The 27,870-nt window shown below is 41.1% G+C and overlaps 1 protein-coding gene across 8 annotated transcripts; it reads right to left on the reverse strand.

The window, feature by feature from the left end:
- Nucleotides 1-27: 27 nt before the first annotated feature.
- On the reverse strand, nt 28-27,870 carry LOC118430819 (cleavage stimulation factor subunit 1-like). 8 transcript variants are annotated; one of them, XM_035841843.1, is made up of 15 exons: nt 27,673-27,865; nt 22,149-22,276; nt 21,863-21,937; nt 21,130-21,222; nt 18,268-18,431; nt 16,485-16,616; nt 16,269-16,344; nt 14,681-14,760; nt 14,363-14,422; nt 13,970-14,032; nt 9,410-9,442; nt 9,000-9,054; nt 8,617-8,703; nt 5,834-5,914; nt 28-1,988 (listed from the first exon to the last, which is right to left on the reverse strand). In XM_035841843.1, the coding sequence occupies exons 1-15, from the start codon at nt 27,735-27,737 to the stop codon at nt 1,876-1,878; spliced, it is 1,305 nt and encodes a 434-aa protein (XP_035697736.1). In that variant the 5' UTR covers nt 27,738-27,865; the 3' UTR covers nt 28-1,875. The 8 variants fall into 8 exon arrangements, 7 of the variants coding, with proteins under 7 accessions (XP_035697736.1, XP_035697738.1, XP_035697737.1 ...); XR_004832898.1 differs by lacking the exons at nt 28-1,988; nt 5,834-5,914; nt 8,617-8,703; nt 9,000-9,054; nt 9,410-9,442 and adding exons at nt 12,098-12,507; nt 12,830-13,286 and having other exon boundaries at nt 27,673-27,868; XM_035841844.1 differs by lacking the exons at nt 28-1,988; nt 5,834-5,914; nt 8,617-8,703; nt 9,000-9,054; nt 9,410-9,442 and adding exons at nt 13,309-13,531; nt 13,575-13,828 and having other exon boundaries at nt 16,269-16,304; nt 27,673-27,870.

Consider the following 27,870-nt stretch of genomic DNA (forward strand, 5'->3'; position numbering starts at 1 on the left):
CAATCAATCCATGTAAGCATCCAAAGCTTCTGTGATCACAAAATCTTTATTTTCTCCTGGAAAAAAGGAAAGTATGGCAGCTGTGAGAAATAAAAGTGATAATCCAAGATTTTGCACTATTGGCTGTTCTAGCTAAACACAGTCAGTACCTTACATGTTATGTTAATGTTACATGTAATAACATATCCCGCCTTAGTCATAGTCTTAATGTTTGGTCTGTTGATGAGGCTATGACAGCTACAGAAGGCTAGGTTATAGAATGTAGACAATTTTTACTAGTAACAGAAGACCAAGAGCAACACAGGTACACAATGTCATGTACATATCAGTGGAGTAACATCACTGACGGGATGGGAGATTGGCTGTCATGTGGAATATGAACAACTATGAGTGTTACAAAGCAGTAATACATTGTATGTCAGTAGTGATATTACTGTAAATGCAGAAATGTTCGCGGTGGATTAATGTTCGCGGTTTTCGCGGTGACCAATTCACAGCGAATTCAAAACCACCACAAACATTTGTCTATTATGATATTAGATTGCAGTCTATGGTGTTACCGCGAACTTAAATCCACCGCGATAAGTCCTTTTTCCCGCTACCGCGAAATGCATTAAATCCTTGAGAACTTAAATCCTCACAAACTTAAATACATTTACAGTATGTATCAATAATCCAACATCGCAGTATCAGAAATGATATCTTCCCCTGCCAAACTAGATGCAAGTTACAGTACTACAAGTACGACTGGAAAGGACTTTTCGCGGTGGTTTTATTTTCGCATTAACACCATACACTGCAGTCTAATAGAAAAATGTTCGCGGTGGTTTTAAGTTCACGATGAAGTGGTCACCGCCAAAACCGCGAACATTATCCACTGCGAACATTTCTGTATTTACAGTAACTTCATTCTTGGCCACTTCTGTTCCTGAACTACATGACAAATTACTGTATTAGTTTAATGTCCTGGAAATGTATTTAAATTTGCAGTGATACCGTTATACATGTAATTTAATGGTACAGAGAAAATGGACTATTATTCATGGTGGTTTTGAGTTTGAGGTTTTGTGCGGAAACACTGGTGCCTTAACAGACAGGCAGTCGTAAACTGCCTACATGTAATAGCAACGGATGCTACAGACCATTGCTTCGAACATGACAGTGTAAAACGCCGTAAAACGTACAGTACAGTCTATGTGTTATGTGTTTATTGCAAGCTTATAGCTTAGACAATTGCAAGTGGTACAACAGAAATTTTGGGTTTGTGGTGCAGAGTTCATTGCAAAAATTGCAAACCACTAAGAACTTACACTAGCATATACCCAACCATGGCTTCTGAATACATAATGTACAACAGTACAACTTCATGTATGTGATTAATACAGACATGCCAGAAACTGTAACAGTAACTTTTGCAGACATTACGTAATGAATGTCAACAGGTACACAGGGATTTTTGTTTCACCAGCTCTATTCACATTTGGCCAAGATGCTAGTGTTATACTGCTATCATTATGTAAAATGTACATATTCATCAGACTGCGGTACTTCATAGTTATTGCTTTACCAATACTGAGATGTCTGCATTTGCATGTGCAAATACAGTCATGTAACGTTATCAATACTGTCCAAATAGTGAATGACTAGAAGACTAGGTGTAACAGGCAGCTTCATTAATGTTAGTAATGTTGACTCTTATTACTGTCCAGTCCAAAGAAAATATTCAGGTAATGAAAAAAGCTTCACTTACATGGAGGCAATAAATTCTCTTCTGAAGAGTTGGAACTACTTGTTATTGTTCTACTATCTGTAGAAATGCATGTGGAACACATTTCAGGAATCTAGAGTTTCAGTGGGTTTGAAACCGTGCTGCTGTTACTCCATGTTTGCCCGTCTGTACCAGAAGCGAGCTCTGTAATCATCACTGCAGGTTACAAAAGCAGGGCCTGTTGGTGAGTGGACAATTGACCGCACCACGTTGTTATGTCCTGTGGGAATAAAGAACAATTCAAAGCTATGTTAAACACAGTACCAAATGCATCCTTTGTTTAAAAAAAACACATCTTATATACAAAAATTAAAATTATAAGTCAATGTATTTCATTGCTGGAGTAGAGTCAGGTATGAATTGAATTCTAAGCAGTCATCTGGGTCTTGAATATGTGTTGTGTTGATTAAAGATAAACTAAGAGAATCAAAACCTAGCCTACTTTGAAGTGACATTTAATAACTGTCTTAAGTTTTGTCTCAGTTAGGCCACACCAATTTTATTTGTTGTTTCTCGGATTTCCTGACCATATTTTTTCCGATTTGAAAAAAATAAAATTGATGGCCACACCTCCTGTTGACAAAATTTCACTGCCTCTCCTTTCTCAAATTAACTATGGGCCTCAAATTCCAGTAGCTGTATGAGCCTATTTATATTTCGGCTATATAGGTACAGTCAAACAGTCAAACCTGTCTATAGCGGCCACTCAAGGGACACTATAGAGAGGTGGCCGCTATAGAGAAAATGCTGATAAATTGACCACAAGCAAAAAGTTACACAATTGGTTTTAATAACAATTGATCTTTATTCACATAATCAAGGAGCTTTTATGTGTAGCACTGTACATGTACTGCAATGTTTGTTTCACTATATGTTTTAAGAAAACAAAAGCTAAATAAAAGTTTTAAATGTTCCACAGTTGATATTGTCTGAAGAGACCGGTATCGTCATATTTCTTTGATCCTTGAATCGGCTTGTATACTTCGCCGTCCGTGTGTTCCCTCCCGCGTTCACACATCAGATTCCACCATTATGCTAATGTGGTCCTCACCGTCAGAATTTTTTTAACTGTAAATCTAAACAATTGGCTTACCTGTGTAATGTTTATATGAATAAAGACCAGTGGGTACTGAAATTACGTGGAACGGTTTGCTCTTAGTCAATAGATCAGCATTTTCTCTATAGTGGCCACCTGTCTATAGTTGCCACATTTCTCTCACTGGACTGGAAAGAAAAGTGCTGTATTTTTTCCCGAGCAAATGTATGTGCTTCTAATGTTGTTGTTGTTTTACGTTAACTTTGAACATTCAAATTGTAATGTAAGAAACTTTAAAATGCCAGAGTTTGAGCCCCCCAAAACACTCTCAGTGCCAGGGCATCACCACCGACCTCGGAGTCCGAAAAGAAACCCTTGAACAAGATACAAACTCCTATCCTCCGGTCCTTGCACGCTACGAGCAGCAAATTGTTACACTAAGACAAGGTTAGGTCCGATGGCTGATTGTATACAAAGTAAAACAATTAAACAGTGGAATACAGAATCATATACTTAACAAAGAAGGAAAATGAAATATATAGATAAAACCACATCAAGTTATATAAGTTGTTGGTCCTGGCATTTTTCAGGAATTACAAATATGAAGCGACTGGGCGGTAAAATTCTTTTTAAAGTTTGAGACGTCTCCGTAATGGCTCATAGAAAACATGAAGATTTAAGTTTTCAGCTTGAAGAAAACAAACACTACTACTGCACAGTACCTGCACCTGCTTGATAATTAGTAAAACTTATGCCCAGCTTGAATAAAAACACCTTTGACTGAAATGATAAATGTACCCACATCACAATGACCTTTATTTTTTTAACGGTACCCAGTTATTGTACTGGAAATTGTTGAATGGCTTCATGTAATTTCAGGATGAAAATTTTATGAATGGAAGATTGTGGTGATTTCTGTCACTTTCGAAAAAAATAGGAGCTGGCGATTCCAATGTAAACCAATTAGTTATGCAAAGAGTAAATTCTTCCATATGGGCCCGGGGCATATTGGGTAAGCTCCATTTTGACCTGAAATCAATTCATAATATTAGTTCATTTTTTGGGAGAAGTTACTGTCTTCTGCGACCGGGTCTGTAATAGTCCCAAATTATTTTGGAATAAGTGGGTTTTAGCATCCATTTATTTTAATTAGTGCCCAGTTACTTGGTGTAAAATTAGCGTAGCGGATCCAAATTGCTGCTAGTATAAAATTTGTAAGAAGTTTTTGTCGTCGAATCCTGGCTTCCAGGTATCGCTCCGAGGACGCAAACAGTGAAGTGCCCCGAGCAGCTTGACCGATGACGTCATCACTACGGGCTTTCAACATGCATTATTTACGATATTCATTGTTGAGATTTTAGGCACTAGAATTTTCTTGTAAATCAGATATGTTAGACCATATGGTACATTTTTACTTCCTGTATACTGTATAGGTGTAGTTCCCGGGGAAAATTTTGTTTGGAAAAACGGCATTGTTGAAAATAGTCTCTTAACTATACGTTTCAATAGGGGCGAGAAACGAAATGTTCCATTTTCGCGCAGGGGTTATTTGGGACAGTTAAATGTTGCATAGGAAAAGGTATGGCTGAAATATGCTGTATTTGCTCCAATTCAAATGTCGGCCTTTCTACATGTCTTCGTCTTCGTTACCCTCGAAAAACCCCACTGGGGTGTCGCTGAGGGGGGGCTTGCGGATTTGGGCGAGGCAGCCAAACCGGCCTTAAAGGCCTCGACTGACGGGGCCTGGGCAGTGTGCCCCGGCAGCCTGTTCCACTCGACAACCGTGCGAGGGAAAAAAGAAAATTTGAAGCAGTTTCTTCTAGCTGTGATTAACTGATATTTAAACATGTGACTTCCTCTGGTTCTGCGTTGGGCTGGTTTAAGGTACTGGGTTAAAGGTATGTTAATGATACCATTCACAATTTTGTCAAAAGTGATTAGACGTGCATCTCTCCTTCTGTCAGCGAGGAGTGGCCACTGTAGGCTCTTGAGCATTTCTGATACACTACTGGTTCTGCGATAATCGTTGACGGTGACCCTCGCAGCTCTACGTTGCACTCTTTCTAGTGCCCGGGCCCCACTGATAGTATGGGGGTCCCACACTGTTGCACTGTACTCCAAGTGTGGGCGTGTACGTACCAATGCCTTATAGCATGTTGATTTGACCCGTGGAGGACAGTGCTGTAGGACTGCATACATAAAAATGTGTCACAGTGTTCGCCGCTTGTAACGTGCAGCGCAAATGTCTGATTTAAGAACCGTAAGAATTGTATTTCTTATCCATGTTCTTCAGATGAATGTGTTATATTCAAACAACAAAACTTGTCCACTCTCTGGCAACTAGCGATGGAGCGCCATGACTTTGAGTACTTGACAAAGGGTGCCATGTAAGGACATCTCCCGTTATAATTCTATCTGCATCAATGTCAGTCAGTTTATGGTTCTTAACTCTAAACATCCCCATAGGAAAAAAACTGCGTTCTGCTACCATATCCAAATCTATCTAGGATATCTGAAAAAAAGGCTTAAGTCCAGGAAGTTTTTCATGATCTTCCAGGCTCTCAACCCTAAAGAGCCAACCACAGACTAGGTTCAACTTGTTGGAAAGCTTCCGACACTCTTTAACCAAATGAAGGTCTCCTGACCCCTTGTGAGTCCCTTCGAATTCCTCATGGCATTCACCTGCGTATACCCAGAAGGAAATGGGTGGGCCTGAACAGAGACTGGAGTGGAGTAGGTACATGTAGGACCAGAGACTGAAGTGAGGATGGCTGAACTCAGCTGAGTGTTGTTGCAGTCACCCTACCAAAACTATGGGACACATTACACAGGACTGCGTAATGGGCCCCAACATCTCCAACCGGGACCTGATATGGGCTAATGAGAAGTACTGGCACCAAACGATATGATGATGATGATGATGACCATAACCAAACTCCGAAATCATCACTTCCTAACATACACTGTTGACCTCCTCTCAGTATCTTATTGTACATGTACATTGTATTCCCTAGTAAGTAGATACATACCCAGTGACAGGAGCCTCTGTCGCTCAGCGTTCCTGGAGTCCCAACAACACAGGCTGGTGGTCTTCTCATCAGGGAAGAACACTGGGAAGAGTAGGTCAAAGGTCAGCCCAAAGACTACATGTATATTGCATCATGCCTTTCCAGTCGAACCGCAGGTCACCGTAGAACGCGTTATTCTCTAAGATACGGCTTTTGACGCGAACCGATTTGACCCCGCTGCATGGCTATAAACAACTGCCTGTTGTACAGCAAAACGACCTCGGACCTACGTAATGTACACACTTTTTCCCATCTACAGGTTTCGCCCAGTACAACAATGTAGATATTTCGTGCATTGCAAAATGACAGTGAATGCTGTGGCTTACGAAACATTTGCATTTTTTGGTCCGTTTATTTGTGGTTGTCTTTTTTACCATTCACCTTGATCCCATTAGCTAACCCCACTGTGTGATAGCCAATTTCCTCACTTTTAAATTGATACCAAAGTTTTTTGGTTAATTTGAGGAGCAACGGGTTTGCCCCGAAATTATGTGACAACATGTCGAATTTCCCGGCATCTTTTTTCGAACGTGAAACCGCACGCACTGATCTTTCACCATGCTTTATAAATCTTAGACATGAAGTATTGATATCAGTATGCTTGCACATGAATCCCACTTATTCTGGCTTCTGGTTAATGTCAGTTTCATTTCAGTGGGTTTTAAGAAGTCTATTTGCGACGGCAAGTCCTGAGCCGTAAGTTTTATCAACTTTTCCAACCGCTGCAACATTAGGCTTAAACTTGCCTGACCCCCACGACACGGAAAATGGAACGTACCGGCTGGATTCTATCGTTCGAACCCAGGTTTGGACCAGGAGTTCGAAACAGATTGGCTCAAAATCTGATGTTTTTTAAAAAGTTTGACTTTGCACTAAAACCCTGTATCTATGTGTACTTGTCTATCATCATGTCACTTATTATACTGCATCTGACAGTCGGACCCATTCAGCTTCTCGTACCAAGAAATGAGGCCTGTGACACCATGCGAAATGTATGAAAATACGGTCAAAACGCAGGGTAGTGTGCGTGGCCTGCTACAACGAGACCGAAACTTCACCACCGTGATTTGCGCATGTTAGAAGATAATTTCGGGGCAAACCCGTTGCTCCTCAAATTAAACAAGAAAGTTTGGTATCGATGTTCAGGTGAGGAACTGGGCTATCACGTGGTGGGGTTAGCTAATGGGATCATGGTGAACTGCAAAAAAGACAACAACAAATAAATTGGCAAAAATTGCCAATGTTTCGAAAGCTACAGTGTTCGCTGTCATTTTGCAATGCATGAAATATCTATATGGTTGTACTGGGCAAAGCCTGTAGATATAAAAAAAGAACAAACATTATGTAGGTCTGAGGTCTTTTTGTTGCACAACGGGCACTTGCTTACACCCATGCAGCGAGGTCAAGCCAGGACAAACTGTGTTCCAGCGTATGACCTGTCGTAGAGAGGGCTGCGCAGAACGGATGCGCATAGAGCTCTGCGGTTCGACTGTTTCAGCAGACAACAATTCACCTGTTACTTCATTGATTAAAGGTGTGCAATGTATACCAGTCCTACAATTTTTGCAGAAAAATTGGATACATGTGTTACCTTGAATCTTGAGCAAGAAAGCTTGATGTTATCATTATCTAATAACACCTACAGACATATTTTAAGTAACACCGAGCAGATTAAAATTGGACTGAGCAGAGGACTAATGCTTGTTGTAGCTTTTCACAGACTACACCTATATATCAGATATTTTGTGAAAATGTATATTGAAAGGTAATTAATATGTAGAATGCAATTAGATGTCTCCAGGAACAAAGTCAATTCTGCAGAATTCTGCAGAATTCTGGGAACCTGAGCCAGAATTCTGCAGAATTCTGGGAACCTGAGCCAGAATTCTGCAGAATTCTGGGAACCTGAGCCAGAATTCTGCAGAATTCTGGGAACCTGAGCCAGAATTCTGGAGAATTCTGCAGGTTTCCAGAATTCTCCAGAATTCTGCAGAATTGTTCCTGGAGACTTTGTTCCTGGAGACATCTAATTGCATTCTACATATTAATTAGCTTTCAATATACATTTTCACAAAATATCTGATATATAGGTGTAGTCTGTGAAAAGCTACAAGCATTAGTCCAAAGTGCTCTGCTCAGTCCAATTTTAATCTGCTCGATGTTAAGTGCATTTGCTACATGATTTCATATTTCCTGCTTGTCCAAACAGTAAAAGAACAGCATATAGCAATGCTGCATCATGATTCTAAAAATTGATTGGTTGAAGTTACTGTGTGAGGAACTTAAGTAGAAAGTAGACTTTAAACATCATTCCAATCTTGCTCTGAATACTTTTAATGTACTAGTATTGAAGACGGTGGTGGCAGGCACAGCAGAGCAGACAGCAATACGACTTCTTTCACAGTGCTTACAACATACTGTAAATGCAGAATCGTTCGCGGTAGTTTTATGTCCACGGTTTTTGCGGTGGCCACTTCACCACAAACTTGAATTAAAACCATAACGTACATTTATCCATTATATAAATGTGGCTACAGTCTATGGTGCTACCTTGAAGTTAAAACCACCACAAAAACTCCATTTTCCTGCTGCCTTGAAAGTAAATCCCAGCTAACTTAAATGCATTTACAGTATACAGGGATGAAGGAACTTTTACTACTAAACAAATGGGGGTTTGGCAACTAACTCTACCTATATGTAGGTATTCAAGGAATTCACATATATGACAGTTTCTTAGTAATTACCAAAGTCCTCGGTGTGGTTGAAAACAGCCTGTGTTCGGTGGTCCTGTTTAGAAGAACCGGCTCCAGTGTATGTGATTAAAGCACGGCCTGGTAAGAAATCAAGAACCAGACTTAATAACACTAAGTATCCATTGACATTGTCTAATAATCATAAGAACGACCACCTAGCTACAGTTACCCATAGATCTGAGATTATAACTATATAGGGAGTTTCTTTAAAGGCTGGTGACAAAATATGAGGACTTTAACTTAAAAAATCAATCTTAAAATTTAAGATTTTTTTCAATCTCAGAAGAAAAGGAAGCATCGCATCTAAGATCAACAAAACAAGGTGAAATATAATGTAACTACATTAGTGTTGATGTTGTTAGCAAGGTTTTCACCTGTTGACAGCTCCCACAGCTTCACTAGAGAGTCCTTACCACTCGACAAGATGTACTGTGGACAAAAGGGGAAACAGTAATAAAAAGTTGTTCCTAAGTCAATCAATGAGTTTCAGATCATCACATTTGGCTGTCTGCGGCAAAATCATTAATGACTTAACAATGCCTGGCTATATTACAACGGAAGGTCAGGACTGGTGGACACAAGACAAAAATCTGAGACTCAAGTTTGTGACTGAAACCTGTTATGCTGTTAGACAAATTCAGTAATCAGGTTTTCTTTGATCATGTTTGGTATGATTCACTTCTGGTGTTAGCCCAGGTACAAGTCAATCCAACTTCATAGCAAGACACAACATGGTTACATTTAATACAACTATACATGAAGACAACAAAGCAGTCGGACCAACCTTGGAGTTTCTGGAGAAAACTACAGAGCTCACCTAAAACAAAAAAGGGGGCATGTTTATTACAATGTAAAAAAAAATGAAGATGTAAAATTGCATAATATTTATCAATATGCTCCAGGCAGAGCCTACTGTAAAAGTAAAACTGAAAATACAGGAATGACAACTCTGCACAGAATGTGTGTGTTTCAAAAAGCCCTTAGGACCAAACCCTAGTCAAAAAGCCAGTAGGAATCGCCTTTATAGAGTATGTAAATGAGTTACCTGTATGGTGTTACACAGTATGTAGTATGTCATGATATGTAAGGGAGAGGGGGTAGGCATCACTTATGTGTCTGAATTGAACTTTTAATGGGATTGTCAGCCTTATGCCGTATTAAATGCATTATGGAAATGATGATATTAAACGGTATTGTACATTTACACTTATAATTCATGTACCGGGGATATAAGCCCCAAAAGAGAAGATAGTTACTGTACATGTATGTTTAATGTTTTGGTATCTTAATTCAAAAGACATGTGGCGCTAGTGGAAACACAACTTCACTGATTGGCCAAACGGATCAAATTCCGTGGATCTGTGGGCCACAATCATCCTAGAGACGACCTCAGCTCAGATATGTTTCAAGGGATTGCATTTGTCACTTGGGTCACATAAAGCCAGCAACCCCATGTATGAGGGAACTTCAGGCTCATGAATGCAGGCTTATGAATGCAGCTACAGGACTCTTCAAAGACTTAGCCCTTAAGCTGCTGGTGTTTCTGACCAAAAAGTAGTCTCAGTGCTGGGGTTTCCAGACCCTCTTGAAATAGGGGGTACTACTTTTATTTTACTACATTTTTGTATCTTTCCTCTCAATAAACCATATAAAGCTATACATCAAAAGAAAGCTAAGAATCTCTACTTTCTAAAGGACTATTATAAATGTTGGTTACTATGAGGAATAATGGACAGCAAGGGCAATAATGCAATAAAAATGCATTGTTTTATAATCTTTATGTATTATTCTGTTCAAACCATACAAAAAGGATATGTATTAAAGCTTACAGTATTGCTGGGATATCATGACAAGATCAGCATTACATACAGAAGAAAAAATGGTATACAGGTGTCACTACGGGTGAGTTTATGGCTTGGTATTGTCTATGGTGCTGAACCAACTATTTAGCTAACAAGCTGATTCCTCAAAATACATTTCACTTCTTCCTATACCTTTATGAAAGATAGTACATACACATGATGCATATCAGGTTAAAGCTTACAGTCCATACTGTCTTCAGACAAGATTGTCAACATGATAACACCATCTGTATAATAAAAAGGTAAAAGCAATAAAAACATACATTTTCCACATTACTTCAATACAACCTACCCAAGTACCATCCGTACATGTATATCTTGTACCATGAGTATACAGTTCCTGAGAGGTCCTGACAAGATCAGAATTGCATACAGAAGAAAAAATGGTATACAGGTGTCACTACAGGTGAGTTTATGGCTTGGTATTGTCTATGGTGCTGAACCAACTATTTAGCTAACAAGCTGATTCCTCACAATGTATTTCACTTCTTCCTATACCTTTATGAAAGATAGTACATACACATGATGCATATCAGGTTAAAGCTTACAGTCCATACTGTCTTCAGACAAGATTGTCAACATGATAACACCATCTGTATACATAATAAAAAGGTAAAAGCAATAAAAACATACATTTTTCACATAACTTCAATACAACCCACCCTAGTACCATCAGTATACAATGTACATGTAGCTTGTACCATGAGTATACAGTTCCTGAGAGGTCCTGACAAGATCAGAATTGCATACAGAAGAACAAATGGTATACAGGTGTCACTACAGGTGAGTTTATGGCTCGGTTTTGTCTATGGTGCTGAACCAAGTACAGTCAAACCTGTCTATAGCGGCCACTCAAGGGACTGGTCAAAATTGGCCACTATAGAGAGGTGGCCACTATAGAGAATATGCTAATTAATTGACCACAAGCAATAAGTTACACATGGTTTTAGTACCCACTGATCTTTATTCACATAATACAGTACTGTACATGTACTGCAATGATTTTTACACTATATGTATAAGAAAACAAAAGCTATAAAAAGTTTTAAATGTTCTACAGCTGATATTGTCTGAAGAGACCGGTATCGTCATATTTCTTTGATCTATCGTCTTGTATCCTTTGATACTTCGCCGTCCGTGTGTCCCCGCTCGCGTTCACACGTCAGATTCGCCCATTATGCTAATGTAGTACTCACAAGAAAAGTCTAGTCATTTTAGACTTATCTCTTAATAAATGTAATAATAAAATCCATCATAGTCTGAAGTTCATATCATTTTGTCTTTGTAACAATTTATTTAGAAAGTTTTTGTGATGTAAATTAACCTAAGCGATAGTGTATTAGAACGTAACTTTAACACAATTTACCTCCGTAATATTGGTGTCGTCTATTGACCTTATATGACCTCGTTTGTCAGCGGGTATGGGCAGCGCCAGTTTACGAAGTTTTGTTTTGAAAATAAGTCAAAGAGGTTTTAAATCCGGCGTAGGGTGACGATACGGCTGCTGTATATGGCCGAACGCGTGCCGAAACATAGATCAGCGGTCCGGTGGCCGTTATCGGCAGTGTTTTTGTACCTGCGGGACCAGAAATCGTGTGGCCGTGGCCGCGTTGGGCAGGTGGCCGCTGAGCCTATTTCTTAATCATTACGAATCCAAGGGACCGACAAAAAGTGGCCACTATGGGCAGGTGGCCGGTATGCAAAGGTGGCCGCTAATACAGGTTTGACTGTATTCAGCTAACAAGCTGATTCCTCACAATATATTTCACTTCTTCCTATATATATACCTAAAAAGATAGTACATACACATGATGCATATCAGGTTAAAGCTTACAGTCCACACTGTCTTCAGACAAGATTATCAACTTGAGAACATCAACTTTATATATAATAAAAAGGTAAAAGCAATAAAAACATACATTTTCCACATCACTTCAATACAACCCACCCTGGTATCATCAGTATAGCTTGAACCTTGAGTAATACAGTTCCTGAGATGTCCTGACAAGACCAGCATTGCCTACAGAAGAAAAACAGAACAGGGGTATAACTACAGGTGAGTTAATGACTATCTTTTGTCTATGGTGCTGAATCAACTATACATTAGGGTACATTACACATTACACACCTTTGTGTATCGTTATAAAATATGGTATACACACGTGTTGCACATAAGACTGAACCTACATTTAGTGTATATGAATCATTTCAACATATATGTTTGCAGCAAAAGAGATGTACAACACACTGTAAAGAAATTAATTAGAATTTTATTGAAAATGTCTTATATAAATAGCTGCCATAAAAATACATTGAAAAAATATAAATAAATAAAAAATTACCTGGTCACTGTGTCCAATGAAAACGTGGTGGATGAGGTAAGCTGTCACCATCTACAGGCTGCCAGTTTTTCTAATCCAGACGTGAATCAGCTGTTGTGTAGCAGGGGCAGCTGACTGGGGATTTAAAATCCCTCAGGTGCCACGTCATCTGCTAAGTGCGCGTCCCCTTGTGGGGGCTGCCCGCCACGTCCCCAAGTTCCCTGGCTTCTTCCACGGACTCCCCCGCGACCCCGGCTGCCACCCCGGCCCAGACCTTGGCCCAACCTTGCCCCCGGACTCCTCCACGGCCATGATCATTGACAGTTATGTCAATGTTGTTTGGTTGCACGTGTCCGCCCTCCCCACTATTCTCCGAGGATTCGTCGGCTGAGGAAGGATATCCATCCCCAGAGTCAGCAGTAGTGACCTCCTCGATCACCTCTTCCACTGTTTTGCTCGTTTTCTTCGGCATTTTGGCCTTTACATATGGATTCACAGCCAAAAATCAAACAAATAAAAGAACAAAAGCCTTTCTAGCGGACGCCGCCGCCATTTTGGCAATAATTAGCCCGTAAAGGATCATGGGATGACGTAATCACCGGTTGCGTAATGCCTAATGACCTTTGCCCTCCCCCCCCCCCTGATCCACTAGCACGCTATGATGACGCATGCATTCTAAAAATACCCTACTCCGACTGGAGTCGGGAGCCGCACCGTGGTAATGTATCTGTATACCGACTGGAGTCGGGAGCCGCACTGTGGTAATGTATCTGTATACCGACTGGAGTCGGGAGCCGCACTGTGGTAATGTATCTGTATACCGACTGGAGTCGGGAGCCGCACTGTGGTAATGTATCTGTATACCGACTGGAGTCGGGAGCCGCACTGTGGTAATGTATCTGTATACCGACTGGAGTCGGGAGCCGCACTGTGGTAATGTATCTGTATACCCACTGGAGTCGGGAGCCGCAGCTTAAGGGTTTAAGATGCAGAACACAGTAGATGATGATGATTATTGTACTGCATGGATAATAAATGACAGTCTATGTAGGAACTGTTGTGTGTAGATAATATCATAGTGTACAAATATGTGCTTGCTACATGTACATGCAGGTGGCTTCAACCATTCAACTTAACAGTTCTCATGTATCTGATACTCACTTCCTCCCCATCATGAGCCCGTGTGTATGTGGCAATACAGCGGTTACTGACTCCATCCCACACCTGTACACATTAACAATAACGTACAAGTCACACCATGGATAGTATACATGTATCTTACAACTTATCGACAAAGTAAGGAAGAATGCAGACTGAGATATTTTGAATGAAGAGTGCAAAAACTTGATCAATTTACTGGGAAATGTGAAAGAACACTTTTCTAATCTTTTATATTTAGAATAATCAAACCATAAATTATTTATCGAACCAACAAAAGAAAATGACAATTAAGGCAGTTGGACAACTTTGGTAAACTCAGTAAATTAGTGATTCAGTAAATTAATGAACATTTGTCATAATGAAACATGAGGCAGAATTCAACACTTCCCACACCTTGATGTCTCCATCTTTGCTACAGCTGACATACAGGTTGGCATTGGGGCTGTATTTAACCTGCAGTAAACATCACATTTCACGTGAGCTCACAACAAAATAACAATAAATTAATATTATACAGGTTTCTGATTTCAAGTAATCAAACCTACATCAATACAGCAATCTTATACAGTCTGACCAAATTATTACAATTCATGTATTACTATGAGGTTTAGCACTATATTAATGCATAGAGAATGTAAACCAATAGGCAGAAAGATTCGATTGTAGCAACATATAAGAACTCCTTGTATCAGAATGAAGAAGTGGACTTACAGCGCTAATAGCTGCCTTATGCTGGTCTGCAGGGTTACAGGACACAAAACACTGCAGAGTGTTGCTGTCATACAGTCGTACTGTAAGGACACATCAGATCACACACATGTATCATACAGTCGTACTGTAAAGACACATCAGATCACACACATGTATCATACAGTCGTACTGAAAGGACACATCAGATCACACACATGTATCATACAGTCGTACTGAAAGGACACATCAGATCACACACATGTATCATACAGTCGTACTGAAAGGACACATCAGATCACACACATGTATCATACAGTCGTACTGAAAGGACACATCAGATCACACACATGTATCATACAGTCGTACTGAAAGGACACATCAGATCACACACATGTATCATACAGTCGTACTGTAAGGACACATCAGATCACACGCATGTACATCATACAGTCGTACTGTAAGGACACATCAGATCACACACATATATCATACAGTCGTACTGTAAGGACACATCAGATCACACACATGTATCATACAGTCGTACTGTAAGGACACATCAGATCACACACATGTATCATACAGTCGTACTGTAAGGACACATTAGATCACACACATGTATCATACAGTCGTACTGTAAGGGACACATCAGATCACACACATGTATCATACAGTCGTACTGTAAGGACACATCAGATCACACATGTATCATACAGTCGTACTGAAAGGACACATCAGATCACACACATGTATCATACAGTCGTACTGTAAGGACACATCAGATCACACGCATGTACATCATACAGTCGTACTGTAAGGACACATCAGATCACACACATGTATCATACAGTCGTACTGTAAGGACACATCAGATCACACGCATGTACATCATACAGTCGTACTGTAAGGACACATCAGATCACACACATGTATCATACAGTCGTACTGTAAGGACACATCAGATCACACACATGTATCATACAGTCGTACTGTAAGGACACATCAGATCACACACATGTATCATACAGTCGTACTGTAAGGACACATCAGATCACACACATATATCATACAGTCGTACTGTAAGGACACATCAGATCACACACATATATCATACAGTCGTACTGTAAGGACACATCAGATCACACACATGTATCATACAGTCGTACTGTAAGGACACGTCAGATCACACGCATGTATCATACAGTCGTACTGTAAGGACACATCAGATCACACACATGTATCATACAGTCGTACTGTAAGGACACATTAGATCACACACATGTATCATACAGTCGTACTGTAAGGACACGTCAGATCACACGCATGTATCATACAGTCGTACTGTAAGGACACATCAGATCACACACATGTATCATACAGTCATACTGTAAGGGACACATCAGATCACACATGTATCATACAGTCATACTGTAAGGGACATACACTGTATCAAATCACACACATGTACCAAAAATATATCATACACAATACAATATTTTACAATCAACTTTGTTTGCAGACACAACAAGTGATTTAACCTTTAGCCCTTTGGCTACTGATTCTCTATTGTTGACAGTGCTAGGCAGCAGGCTAGAGTATGAGGCTAGCTTACATGTGGGGTGCTGTGTGCCAACCAGGATGAAGTCACCTGACGGATGGAAAGACAGGCATCGAACAACATCTGCTTCCTGTGGGATTTTTAGTTACATGGTGACCGTCACAGATTTAGCAAAAAGTCCTGCAAATCTAAATGAGACAAAAAGTTGTACTAAAAACAATAAATTCCTCTATTTGCATCCTGAAGAACAAGGTGAGTGAAGGAGGGAACCTGAATACTCTTGGTGGCCCTTTTGACTGAAGGTTTGGTGAAGTCAAAGAACTTGACGGTGTAGTCTTTACTACCCGAGGCCAGGAGCTGGACATTGGGGTACTGTGGATGGTAGTCCAGACACGTCACCTCCTATCACAAGCAAACAAACAATAGTCTTTACTCCAAGACATCAGTAAACAGACATTTATGAAGGTTAGGCATCCAAGTAAACAAATTTCAAATACAATTCAATCTCAATAAACAGAAAAAACGGAGATTTACTTCTGGACCTTTCAATGGACATCTACCTCTCTTCTTCAGTGTCATTAGAGTGGAGAGTGCAGCATCACAGTTGTAGAGATTGAATTGTATTTGAATTCTGTCTGATGAGTTCTTCATTTTCAAGAAGATGTTTTCAAAACTTTCTTTAAAGTTGACTTAGCTTTCCCTGGAAAGATAATGTTATACACATTCATGAACAGTGTTTCGATTCAGTCATTTAGTGAAACAAATGTTTTGGAATAGCTGACATGCCAATCTCCATCGGCAGATCTTGCGACATCGGCTAATAAAATTGTAAATTTCAGATCGTTTTCCACGGTTTCTGATGTACATGTAAATGCCCACTGCAGTGAGAGACAGCATCATGTATGATTACACCGCGTGCTTATACATGTATTTTCCTTATTTTAGCTCACGTCGGGAAATGGTCCTACAAAAATGTTTATATATCTGGCTGGAATCTATGTAGGTACAAAAATAACAGAATTGAAAGTACCAGCAGTGGCCATTATCATGTACAGTCAAACCTGTCTATAGCGGCCACTCAAGGGACCGGACAAATTTGGCCACTATAGACGTGGCAACTTGTAGATAAAATACCCAAGGGACCGACAAAAAGTGGCCACTATGGACAGGTGGCCCCTCTGTAGAGGTGGCCCCTAATACAGGTTTGACTGTAGTTAACGTTAACTATGATGCAATCGGCTTGACAAAGAACTTGAGAATGGAGGGGGGGTGTGCGTTTTCTGTCACAGTATCGTTTCTTAACACATACAGTATATAATACATGTATATATAAATTGCTTTGCACTGCCACATGAAGTTTAGATTTTGGTCACACGAAACCCCATAGAAACGTGAAAAATATTGATTTAAAGTCTTTATGGGTAGAAATTTTGGTGAGTTAGCTTGAGGGTTTGATGTATGTGAGTGTAGGGATCATGTTTTCTGTAGCGTTTCTTTACAATGTTCTAGATTTCCCCGGATGAAACACTACTTAAACAGGAAAAATATCAGCATGATGACTGAAGGACTTGAAGTCGATATCATCAAAGCTATGTAAAGAAACACTACAGTGATGGAAAACACGACTCCTGTTCTTTCTCACTTTATTTGACAAGCCGATGTTGTAATCGTCAAAATGACGGCCACTACCGCTACAATTCTGTTATTTTTCTACATACATGGACCCCAGTCAGTTATATGAACATTCTATGGGACCGTTTCCCAGCATGAGCTAAAATAAGGTAATATAAGCACCGGTTTAAACATACAAGCCTCTTACCGCCCGACATGCCGCAGATTACAGTCTCACGAGACCTGGCAACGGAGATTGGCATGTCAAGTATTCAAAATGGCAACAATTTGGCAATGAATCTTTTTTAAAGACCTTTTTGTCAACTTTTTCTCACCCTCTCAGGAACAATGTTCAAGTGTTCTCACAGTTCACTAATAACATAAAACCATTCTTCAGGCAGGTACATTGTAGTATTAGTTGTTATCTAAACTGTTTCCTGACCTCAATATGATCATACAGGGTTCGTATGACAGGATGGTTCTCCATGTTCTGCTGTGGGGTTTCCTGAGCTGCCTGTTCAGGGGCCTGTGCACTCTTTGCCAGCATTCTGTCCACATCCAGCACCTTGATGGAGGCATCCACAGAGCCTGTAGCTATCAGCTGGCCTGAAACACACATTCACCGAGCCTATAGCTATCAGCTGGCCTGAAACACACATTCACCGAGCCTATAGCTATCAGCTGGCCTGAAACACACATTCACAGAGCCTGTAGCTATCAGCTGGCCTGAAACACACATTCACCGAGCCTATAGCTATCAGCTGGCCTGAAACACACATCCACAGAGCCTATAGCTATCAGCTGGCCTGAAACACACATTCACCGAGCCTATAGCTATCAGCTGGCCTGAAACACACATTCACCGAGCCTATAGCTATCAGCTGGCCTGAAACACACATTCACCGAGCCTATAGCTATCAGCTGGCCTGAAACACACATCCACAGGGCCTGTAGCTATCAGCTGGCCTGAAACACACATTCACAGAGCCTATAGCTATCAGCTGGCCTGAAACACACATTCACCGAGCCTATAGCTATCAGCTGGCCTGAAACACACATCCACAGAGCCTGTAGCTATCAGCTGGCCTGAAACGCACATTCACCGAGCCTGTAGCTATCAGCTGACCTGAAACACACATTCACCTGGGTCTAGCACCCCTAGTGGCATTACACGGTGATTTCCAATGTTAGACAGCTTGTATCTGATTTGGAGCCAAAACTATGATGATAAGAATCCGGGCACGGTCATTATACCCCTGCATCACACATTAGTGTGACTGTAAGAGAAAATTGGCAAAAGTTTGCAAGGTTGGCACAAATTTCCAAGGCTAGCACAATTTGGCACAGCCAGTGAGATATCCACTTTACATTGGACCTCGAGAGTCACACAGCAGGTTTGTACTCACCATCACAAGTAAAGGCAGTCACATAGCAGGTTTGTACTCACCATCACAAGTAAAGACAGTCACATAGCAGGTTTGTACTCACCATCACAAGTAAAGGTAGTCACATAGCAGGTTTGTACTCTCCATCACAAGTAAAGACAGTCACATAGCAGGTTTGTACTCACCATCACAAGTAAAGGCAGTCACATAGCAGGTTTGTACTCACCATCACAAGTAAAGACAGTCACATAGCAGGTTTGTACTCACCATCACAAGTAAATGCAGTCACATAGCAGGTTTGTACTCACCATCAAAACTATTCACAAGTAAAGGCAGTCACAGTCACATAGCAGGTTTGTACTCACCATCACAAGTAAAGGCAGTCACATAGCAGGTTTCTACTCACCATCACAAGTAAAGGCAGTCACATAGCAGGTTTCTACTCACCATCACAAGTAAAGGCAGTCACATAGCAGGTTTCTACTCACCATCAAAACTATTCACAAGTAAAGGCAGTCACAGTCACATAGCAGGTTTGTACTCACCATCACAAGTAAAGACAGTCACATAACAGGTTTGTACTCTTCATCACAAGTAAAGGCAGTCACATAGCAGGTTTGTACTCACCATCAAAACTATTCACAAGTAAAGGCAGTCATACATGTAGCAGGTTTGTACTCACCATCACAAGTAAAGGCAGTCACATAGCAGGTTTGTACTCACCATCACAAGTAAAGGCAGTCACATAGCAGGTTTGTACTCACCATCACAAGTAAAGACAGTCACATAGCAGGTTTGTACTCTTCATCACAAGTAAAGGCAGTCACATAGCAGGTTTGTACTCACCATCAAAACTATTCACAAGTAAAGGCAGTCATACATGTAGCAGGTTTGTACTCACCATCACAAGTAAAGGCAGTCACATAGCAGGTTTGTACTCACCATCACAAGTAAAGGCAGTCACATAGCAGGTTTGTACTCACCATCACAAGTAAAGGCAGTCACATAGCAGGTTTGTACTCACCATCACAAGTAAAGGCAGTCACATAGCAGGTTTGTACTTACCATCAAAACTATTCACAAGTAAAGGCAGTCACATACATGTAGCAGGTTTGTACTCACCATCACAAGTAAAGGCAGTCACATATCAGGTTTTTACTGGGATGGGGTTTTGTGCGCGTGAAAAAGTTGCGCGAGAAAACTTGCGCGTGAAAAATCTGCGCGTGAAAATATGCAAATTAGCTGATTCCCAAGGGATTCAAAAAGTTTTTGCAGTTTTATACTTAAAAGCTCAAACAAGATGGCGCAAAATGGAATCAAGTATCATATTGCTGCATTCTAGAGTACAAAATCTCAATTTGAGTACTTTTCAAGTGATTTTTCAATGGTAAGCTTTTACGCGCAAAAAAGTTTAAAATTTGCGCGTGAAACAATCTGCTTCAAAAAAGATGAAATTTAGCTTCTAGCATTTAGAAAAGCCTCAAATTGTTACATTATACAATATAAAACATCATATGTGTAATCTTTCCGTGTATTTCTGTCCAATTTACTTGATTTTGAAATTTTCAAAATATGCAAATTAACCTATTCCCAAGGGATCTAAAAATCAGTTTTTTTAAAAACAAAAATTTAGGTAACAGATGGTAAATCATATCATAGGTTAACATTTTTATGCCTTAGAATTCCTTGCTGCACATTTTCTGACATATTTCAGGAACTTTGTTTTTTCACGCGCAGATTTTTCACGCGCACGCGCAAATTCTTCACGCGCAGAAAACCCGTTCCCTTTTTACTCACCATCACAAGTAAAGGCAGTCACATAGCAGGTTTGTACTCACCATCACAAGTAAAGGCAGTCACATAGCAGGTTTGTACTCACCATCACAAGTAAGGCAGTCACATAGCAGGTTTGTACTCACCATCACAAGTAAAGGCAGAGGCTCGACACTGAGCCTTGTGAGATGTCACATAGCAGGTTTCGTATAAAGCTGCCTCAGGAGAAATGGTCACGACTGTGGAACAATAATTATTGAGACAGGGTCATTTTGTATCAGTTAAAACTGTCATAAACAACAGGAACTGATTATAAATACTATTTACTAAGTCACAATCTCTATTGCAAATCACGCGCATGAGATACAGAAAGAACATTACCCGATTGATAACGAGTGGAAAAGCTACCGTCATTTCCGCCATTTTGAAATCCGCGGGATGTGTCACCAGAGGTCAAAAGGGGTCACGAATGTTCCGCGCCGCGGGTGTTCCGCGCTACGAGCGGATATCCCGCGCTACCATTTGCAAAATGTGTTTAGATGCGCCCCGATATCGGCCCCGCCGATATCGGCGGATGCGGCTATATCGGGAAAAAATGTGTCTAGATCGGGCCTAACCCATACATATCTTATGCCTACTATTTCTGACTTACAAAATTATGTTGTTATATACTCATACATAATTATGTTATACCTAATATTTCTGACTTACAAAATTATGTTAAGATTAGAAAAATATTTCATTTGTAAGGATACAAACATCTTCAGCTCTTCTGAACTAGAATATAAATTTCTGAATAATACTGGTACTTTGTTGACTCCAATACAACATTATTATTATATTATTACAGATAGTGAGTGAGTGAGTGTATGTTCTCACCATCAGACTCAAACTCCAGGTCAATCCCACCTCCTGGTGCTACCCTCTCCTTCGTTAATGAGTTCTGCTTTGTTCCTACAAATAGAAAAAGAAGAGATGTTTTCCTACAAATAAAAGCAATGCCTGATTATCAAATTTGTTTATCAACAGATCTTACAGATTAACAGATTTAGCCTGAAACATCTGAATATTTTCTACATCAGACCCAATTGCTTGAGGACTCGTACATGTAACTATCATTTGGTGTAAACTCCTAATACTAATATTCTGGTAATTTAGCCCATACCTTCTTCAGTGACCAGTGCTAGTTTGGTGAGCCTAAGCAGACGGTCAGAGGGAGTCAAGGCACCCTGGAGTCGTACAACCTTCGCCAGGCTGGCAGCCACAGATTCATAACCATCATAGTACAGCTGCCTGAAGAGATGGGAGGAATATTGAAGTAGATTTAGAATATTTGACACTACAAGTAGTACAACAGTAATTGCCCTGGGTACTGCAATCTAACTGTACAATGTAGGTTTTGAACCACTTACCCTGGGAAGGACGGCCCTATACTTTTTGATGAGTGTGGTGGCTGCTTCAATACATGCTCCAGGTGCTGCTCTCCTCAAAGTCAAACACAGGACCTTCATTTAATTTCAACACCCCTACTGTGGGACCTACGTACAGACCCAAGTCGGCAAAAACATACTCATCGCCATTGGCGAAGAGAACCAGTATGGCAGGAGCTGTAGCATCATCTGGCAGATACAAAGTAACCCAATACATTGAACGTGACCTACATGTACGCCCCTGCAAACCAGATAACAATTACACAAGTAAAGACATATCAATCAACCCAAACCCTGGACCATAATCTGTTTTCACAACCAAGCAGATGTTAGTGGTCCTGAATCCCAACCAAGAAAAAATCAGCATCAGCCTACAGTGTCAAGTTCATGAACAAGGAAGCCCAAAATCAAACCTGACCGCCAGGACACCACCAACAATTCATGTACCAAAAAGCAACACAATGGCACCTTGCGTTCCGGAGATACAGCGCACGCCCCGTGCCCGCACAAAAGGTAACCTGGAATGTCAAGTTCAAGCACCAAGGGCGCCAAAATCAAAATTGAGAATTATTCAGCCACCGCCGACACATGTGCCAAATATCATCGCGCCCGCACCAACCGTTCAGAAGATATAACTCCGGAAAACCCCCTCCCGGACACAAAATTCGACCTGCCGCATCAAGTTCAAACGCGACAAGGCCCAAAGTCAATCCTAGGCAACAGGCAATAACAACCCCCCACCCATGCACCAAAAATCGTTGCAATCCCGCGTATCGTTCCGGACACACAGCGCCAAAAGTGCCCAAAAAACACAAAAAATGTCACATGCAATGTCAAGGTCAAGTGCCAGGAGGCCCAAAATCACACCTGAGTGTCAGGCCACCACCCCCAACCCACGTACCAAAGATCGTCGTGCTCGCACCATCTGTACTCGAGATACAGCGCCCTATATCCCCAGCTTCCAAAAGTTCCCACGCCCGTGAAAACCATACCTGCATACATGCAGGTAATTAGCTGTATAAATAATGAATAACTATAATGTTAGATATCTTGTTTGAATTATAATATTTTCTATGTTTTGTAATAAAAATAGAAAATTCATAGTTTGACCCTAATGTTGAAAAATTGGGCATAGGTTCCCCACTATGACCCATAACCAACGTTGCTGTCAAATTCAACAAGTGAAAATTTACATGATACATGCATTTTCTACTCGGAACTTGAAGCAAGTAATCAATGAAAATTGTTGTATATTAATTGTTGTATAATTACTGGCATATCATTAAAATCATTATATATATATTATATAGCTGCAAGTACTCAACCATATTTTCTTTAGAAATTACCACAAATCTAAACACACATCAACACTCCCAAAATGAAGAAAATAGCGTTTTGTTCAAATTTCATAAACTCCTGTTCACAAAGTTTTTATGAGAGCTTGTCTGTAAAAGTAGCTTAACATTTCAGGCCAAAATACGGATATGTTACACTTACAGATTATATTTTAACACTAAAAACCACTAAAATGAGAAAATCTTACGATTATTTTTAAAAGGCATACTGCGTCCATCATAACATCGAAATAAAATCATTTTCACGCGTTTAAGGCATCATTTTAGTGATCCGAATCTGTTGTGAAATCAGGTGCTAGTTTTACTGTCACTGCGTGTTATGAGCGGCAGCCATTTTGGATCGGTTTCGATCTTCTTTTTAAAGTTTGGAGATGTTTTTATCGGCGAATTCCTGCCGTTTTGGGAGAATTTGCGGCCTCAAAACTCACATCACAGGGGAACCAAGGTTCTAGTTGTTGTTTCTGATGTGAAGGAATTATTCTTCCGCCCTGTTGTCGCTGCCGATAGCGCATGGAACCACACAGTCGGAAAATGTAACGTTACAAATTGCTTTGATCAATGTGTTCATTTACGATGTAAACAGAGACCGTAAAAATTGTGTTTCAAACGTCAGTGTGGCGTCTTATTTTCTCCCAGTAATAACATTTACTTTGTAGCGTCATAAGACTAAATTATATAGCGAAATCGACCGATATCCATGGTTTAACTCATCTCTTAAACGTATAATCAAGAAGAAGAAAAAACTCTACAAAAGAGCTAAGAGTACAATGGAAGAACAAGACTGGGATAACTTTAAAACCATGCGCAGACTGGCTAAGCAAAAGATCAAAAAAGCACACAATGATTACTTAAAAGAAATCCTAGATGAAGCTTTGGAAAATCCCAAGAAATTTTGGCAGTACATAAAAAGCAAAAAACAGACCGCGTCTGGGGTGGCCCCCCTAGCGCAACACAACAGCCTCGTTGTGGATGCCCAGGGTAAGGCAGAAATCCTCAGCAGGCAGTACGACTCTGTCTTTACAGATGAAGACATGGTCAACGTACCCGACCTAGGGGACAGCCCCTACCCCGACATGCCAGAGGTCGAGGTGACCCTGCTGGGGGTGCAAAAGCTCCTACAGGGGATAAACCCTGCTAAAGCCTGTGGGCCAGATCAAATTCCCTGCAGAATTCTTAAGGACTACGCCATAGAGATCAGTCCAATTTTACAAATAATCTTCAACCAGTCCCTTGCAACTGGGCAGGTACCGACAGACTGGCGGACCGCGTTTGTGAACCCAATTTTTAAAAAGGGGGACAGAAGCGACCCCGCAAACTACCGGCCCGTCTCTCTCACCTGCGTCTGTTGTAAGCTCCTGGAACACATACTTTTCTCAGCCACCATGAAACATTTAGAAACTCATAATATCTTACTCCCCACCCAACATGGATTCAGAACAAAACACTCCTGTGAGTCACAGCTGATCACAACTCTACACGACCTAACGTCTTGGTTTGACATAGGGCAGCAAATAGATATGGCTATTTTGGATTTTTCAAAGGCATTCGACAGCGTTCCGCACCACAGGATGCTGCATAAGTTACACTTTCACGGGATCAGGGGGCGAACACTCACCTGGGTACAAAACTGGCTACTGGACCGTCAGCAACAAGTGGTGATCGATGGGGAAAAGTCTGGTCCTGTCAGAGTAAGATCCGGAGTACCTCAGGGAACGGTGCTAGGGCCATTGCTTTTTTTGATTTACATAAATGACATCAACAAAGACATAACATCCCAAATCAGACTATTTGCTGATGACTGTCTCGTTTACCGCCCCATAGTCCGTGACGAAGACCATTATGCCCTCCAAACTGACCTAGATAATCTTTGTATGTGGTCTAACACTTGGCAGTTGCGCTTTAATGTAAAAAAATGTTCCATCTTGCACATCCACAAGTCCAGAAGCTCACATGATTTTTTGTATACAATGTTTAACGAACCACTCAACTGTAACAGCCAGCATCCGTACCTAGGTGTCATTCTCACCCACAATCTTAGGTGGAAGCCACATATCAATGACATTACAGCCAAAGCCAACAGCACCTTGGGGTTTGTCCGACGCAACTTAAGGGGGGCAAGTAAAGAGGTAAGAGCTAAGGCTTACACTTCCATAGTCCGCCCTAAGTTAGAATACTGTTCTTCAGTCTGGGACCCCCACAAACTAAAACACGCACAAACAAACAGCCTTGAGGAGAAGCTGGAATCAGTCCAGCGTAGGGCTGCCAGGTTTGTCACACTCACAGGCAACTACAAACAATCCACCAGCAATACATCACTACAACAATCACTTGGATGGGCGACCCTAGCACAGAGAAGACAAGCACGACTTACACTAATGTACAAGGCAGTCAACAACCTCATTGCAATACCCATCCACACCATACTTACACAAAACAACAACATTACAAGAGGTCACAACCAACGTTTCCACACCTTAACATGCAAAACCGAAACATACAGGGCAAGTTATTTCCCCCGGACAGTCATAGAGTGGAATAGCCTGCCTGAACATCTGATACATACCACCTCCGTAGAACAGTTCAAAGCCGGGGTAGCCAAGTATTATGGCTACCCTAGCTCTACCCAGCTGTAAGACCGAACTATGCCCTAGCAACTTGTACAGCACAGCACTGTTATTTTTGTCTGTTGAATGAATACGTTTTTTTTCACTATTTTTGTCTCACCACCACCGGTTTGCTAGGGCATCCTCACTCCCCTGGGCACAAAGTCCCGCGAGGGGCATTGCCCAGCATTACGTAGATGTAGATGTAGATGATATGTTACGGGTACTGCGTAACCGCTAGGACTTGGGGGTCACAGCGGCGGGGAAATCCGAGCCGCTTCGGCCGAAAAATATGATTTTTGAGCAAAAATACAGCTGAAATACGCCTGGTAGCAGAACACAGTCGACTCAGAGTCGACACCATCCGTGACCACGCAGCACAGGTTATATCTGGCTGCCACTCAACTAAGGCTTTTAACCTCTCCTTCAACAAGTTTATCCGTACTACTTTATGTACCCACGGCATCCGGGGTTCGCGGATAAATACTGTACATGTGTTCTGCTACCGAAGATCTCTACTCTACTCATAACTGCACTGCCACGGCGATTTCTAGACGACTCGCCCCAAGACTAACTCGCCCCAACTATTTACTACCGACTCGCCCCAAGTTAGAGGGGCCGGGAATACAGGATAGCCCTTGCTTTTATGCTGTCTTTATACACATATATTCTGCTTGTAAATACTACTTTATATGCTAACAAAACCTCGTCGCTAAACTTCTTTTTTTGCTCGGTATTTAGCGGCGAACTCGGGATCTGCGGGCGGGCCCGATTGGCATGTCGGCCCGCCCGCTTTATTGATAATTTTTGCCCGGACTGGCAGCGCTCTTACGTCACTACAGTGGCAAGCTTTATTGACAAATATAACAGAAGTATATTAGTATATGTAACATAGTTTCATAACAGCCTATGTGTATTAATTTGAGATACTTGAGATTACAGTGAGCGGCGCAAACCCCCGGGCCGACATGCAACATATACCCGCCAGCGCGCTAGCGCCCCGGCGTTGATCGGGCGTTAAATAAAAGTGTCAGACCGAAGAGAACATTAAAATAGAGCGACGAGATTTTGTTAGCATATAAAGTAATATCTAAAATTTGGATATACCTGTGTTAAAGCAGTATAAAAGCAAGGGCTATCCTGTATTCCCGGCCCCTCTAACTTGGGGCGAGTCGGTAGTAAATAGTTGGGGCGACTTAGTCTTGGGGCGAGTTGACCTGTTACCGCCACGGCACATCTGCATGTTGGGGGAGGGGGGCACCTTTTGTCCTCCATACCTTCGAACAAACAACATTCCTTACCCGATGACTAGCTTGTAGAGCTGCTCCCTGTCCTTGATGCCGTCTACTTTCACGTTCGCAGTCATACTTCTGTCGAACGTGAGTCCACTGGACAGTAAAACGTGGATAAAGCTGCTGTTTTTTTCCCAAATCGTATTCACAAACTACCAACGTTGCCTCTGATAACCTTTCACCTTTGAACTAGATACACATATTACT

Source organism: Branchiostoma floridae, chromosome 14 (assembly GCF_000003815.2).
Source record: "Branchiostoma floridae strain S238N-H82 chromosome 14, Bfl_VNyyK, whole genome shotgun sequence".
In the NCBI taxonomy this organism is placed as follows: Eukaryota; Metazoa; Chordata; class Leptocardii; order Amphioxiformes; family Branchiostomatidae; genus Branchiostoma; species Branchiostoma floridae.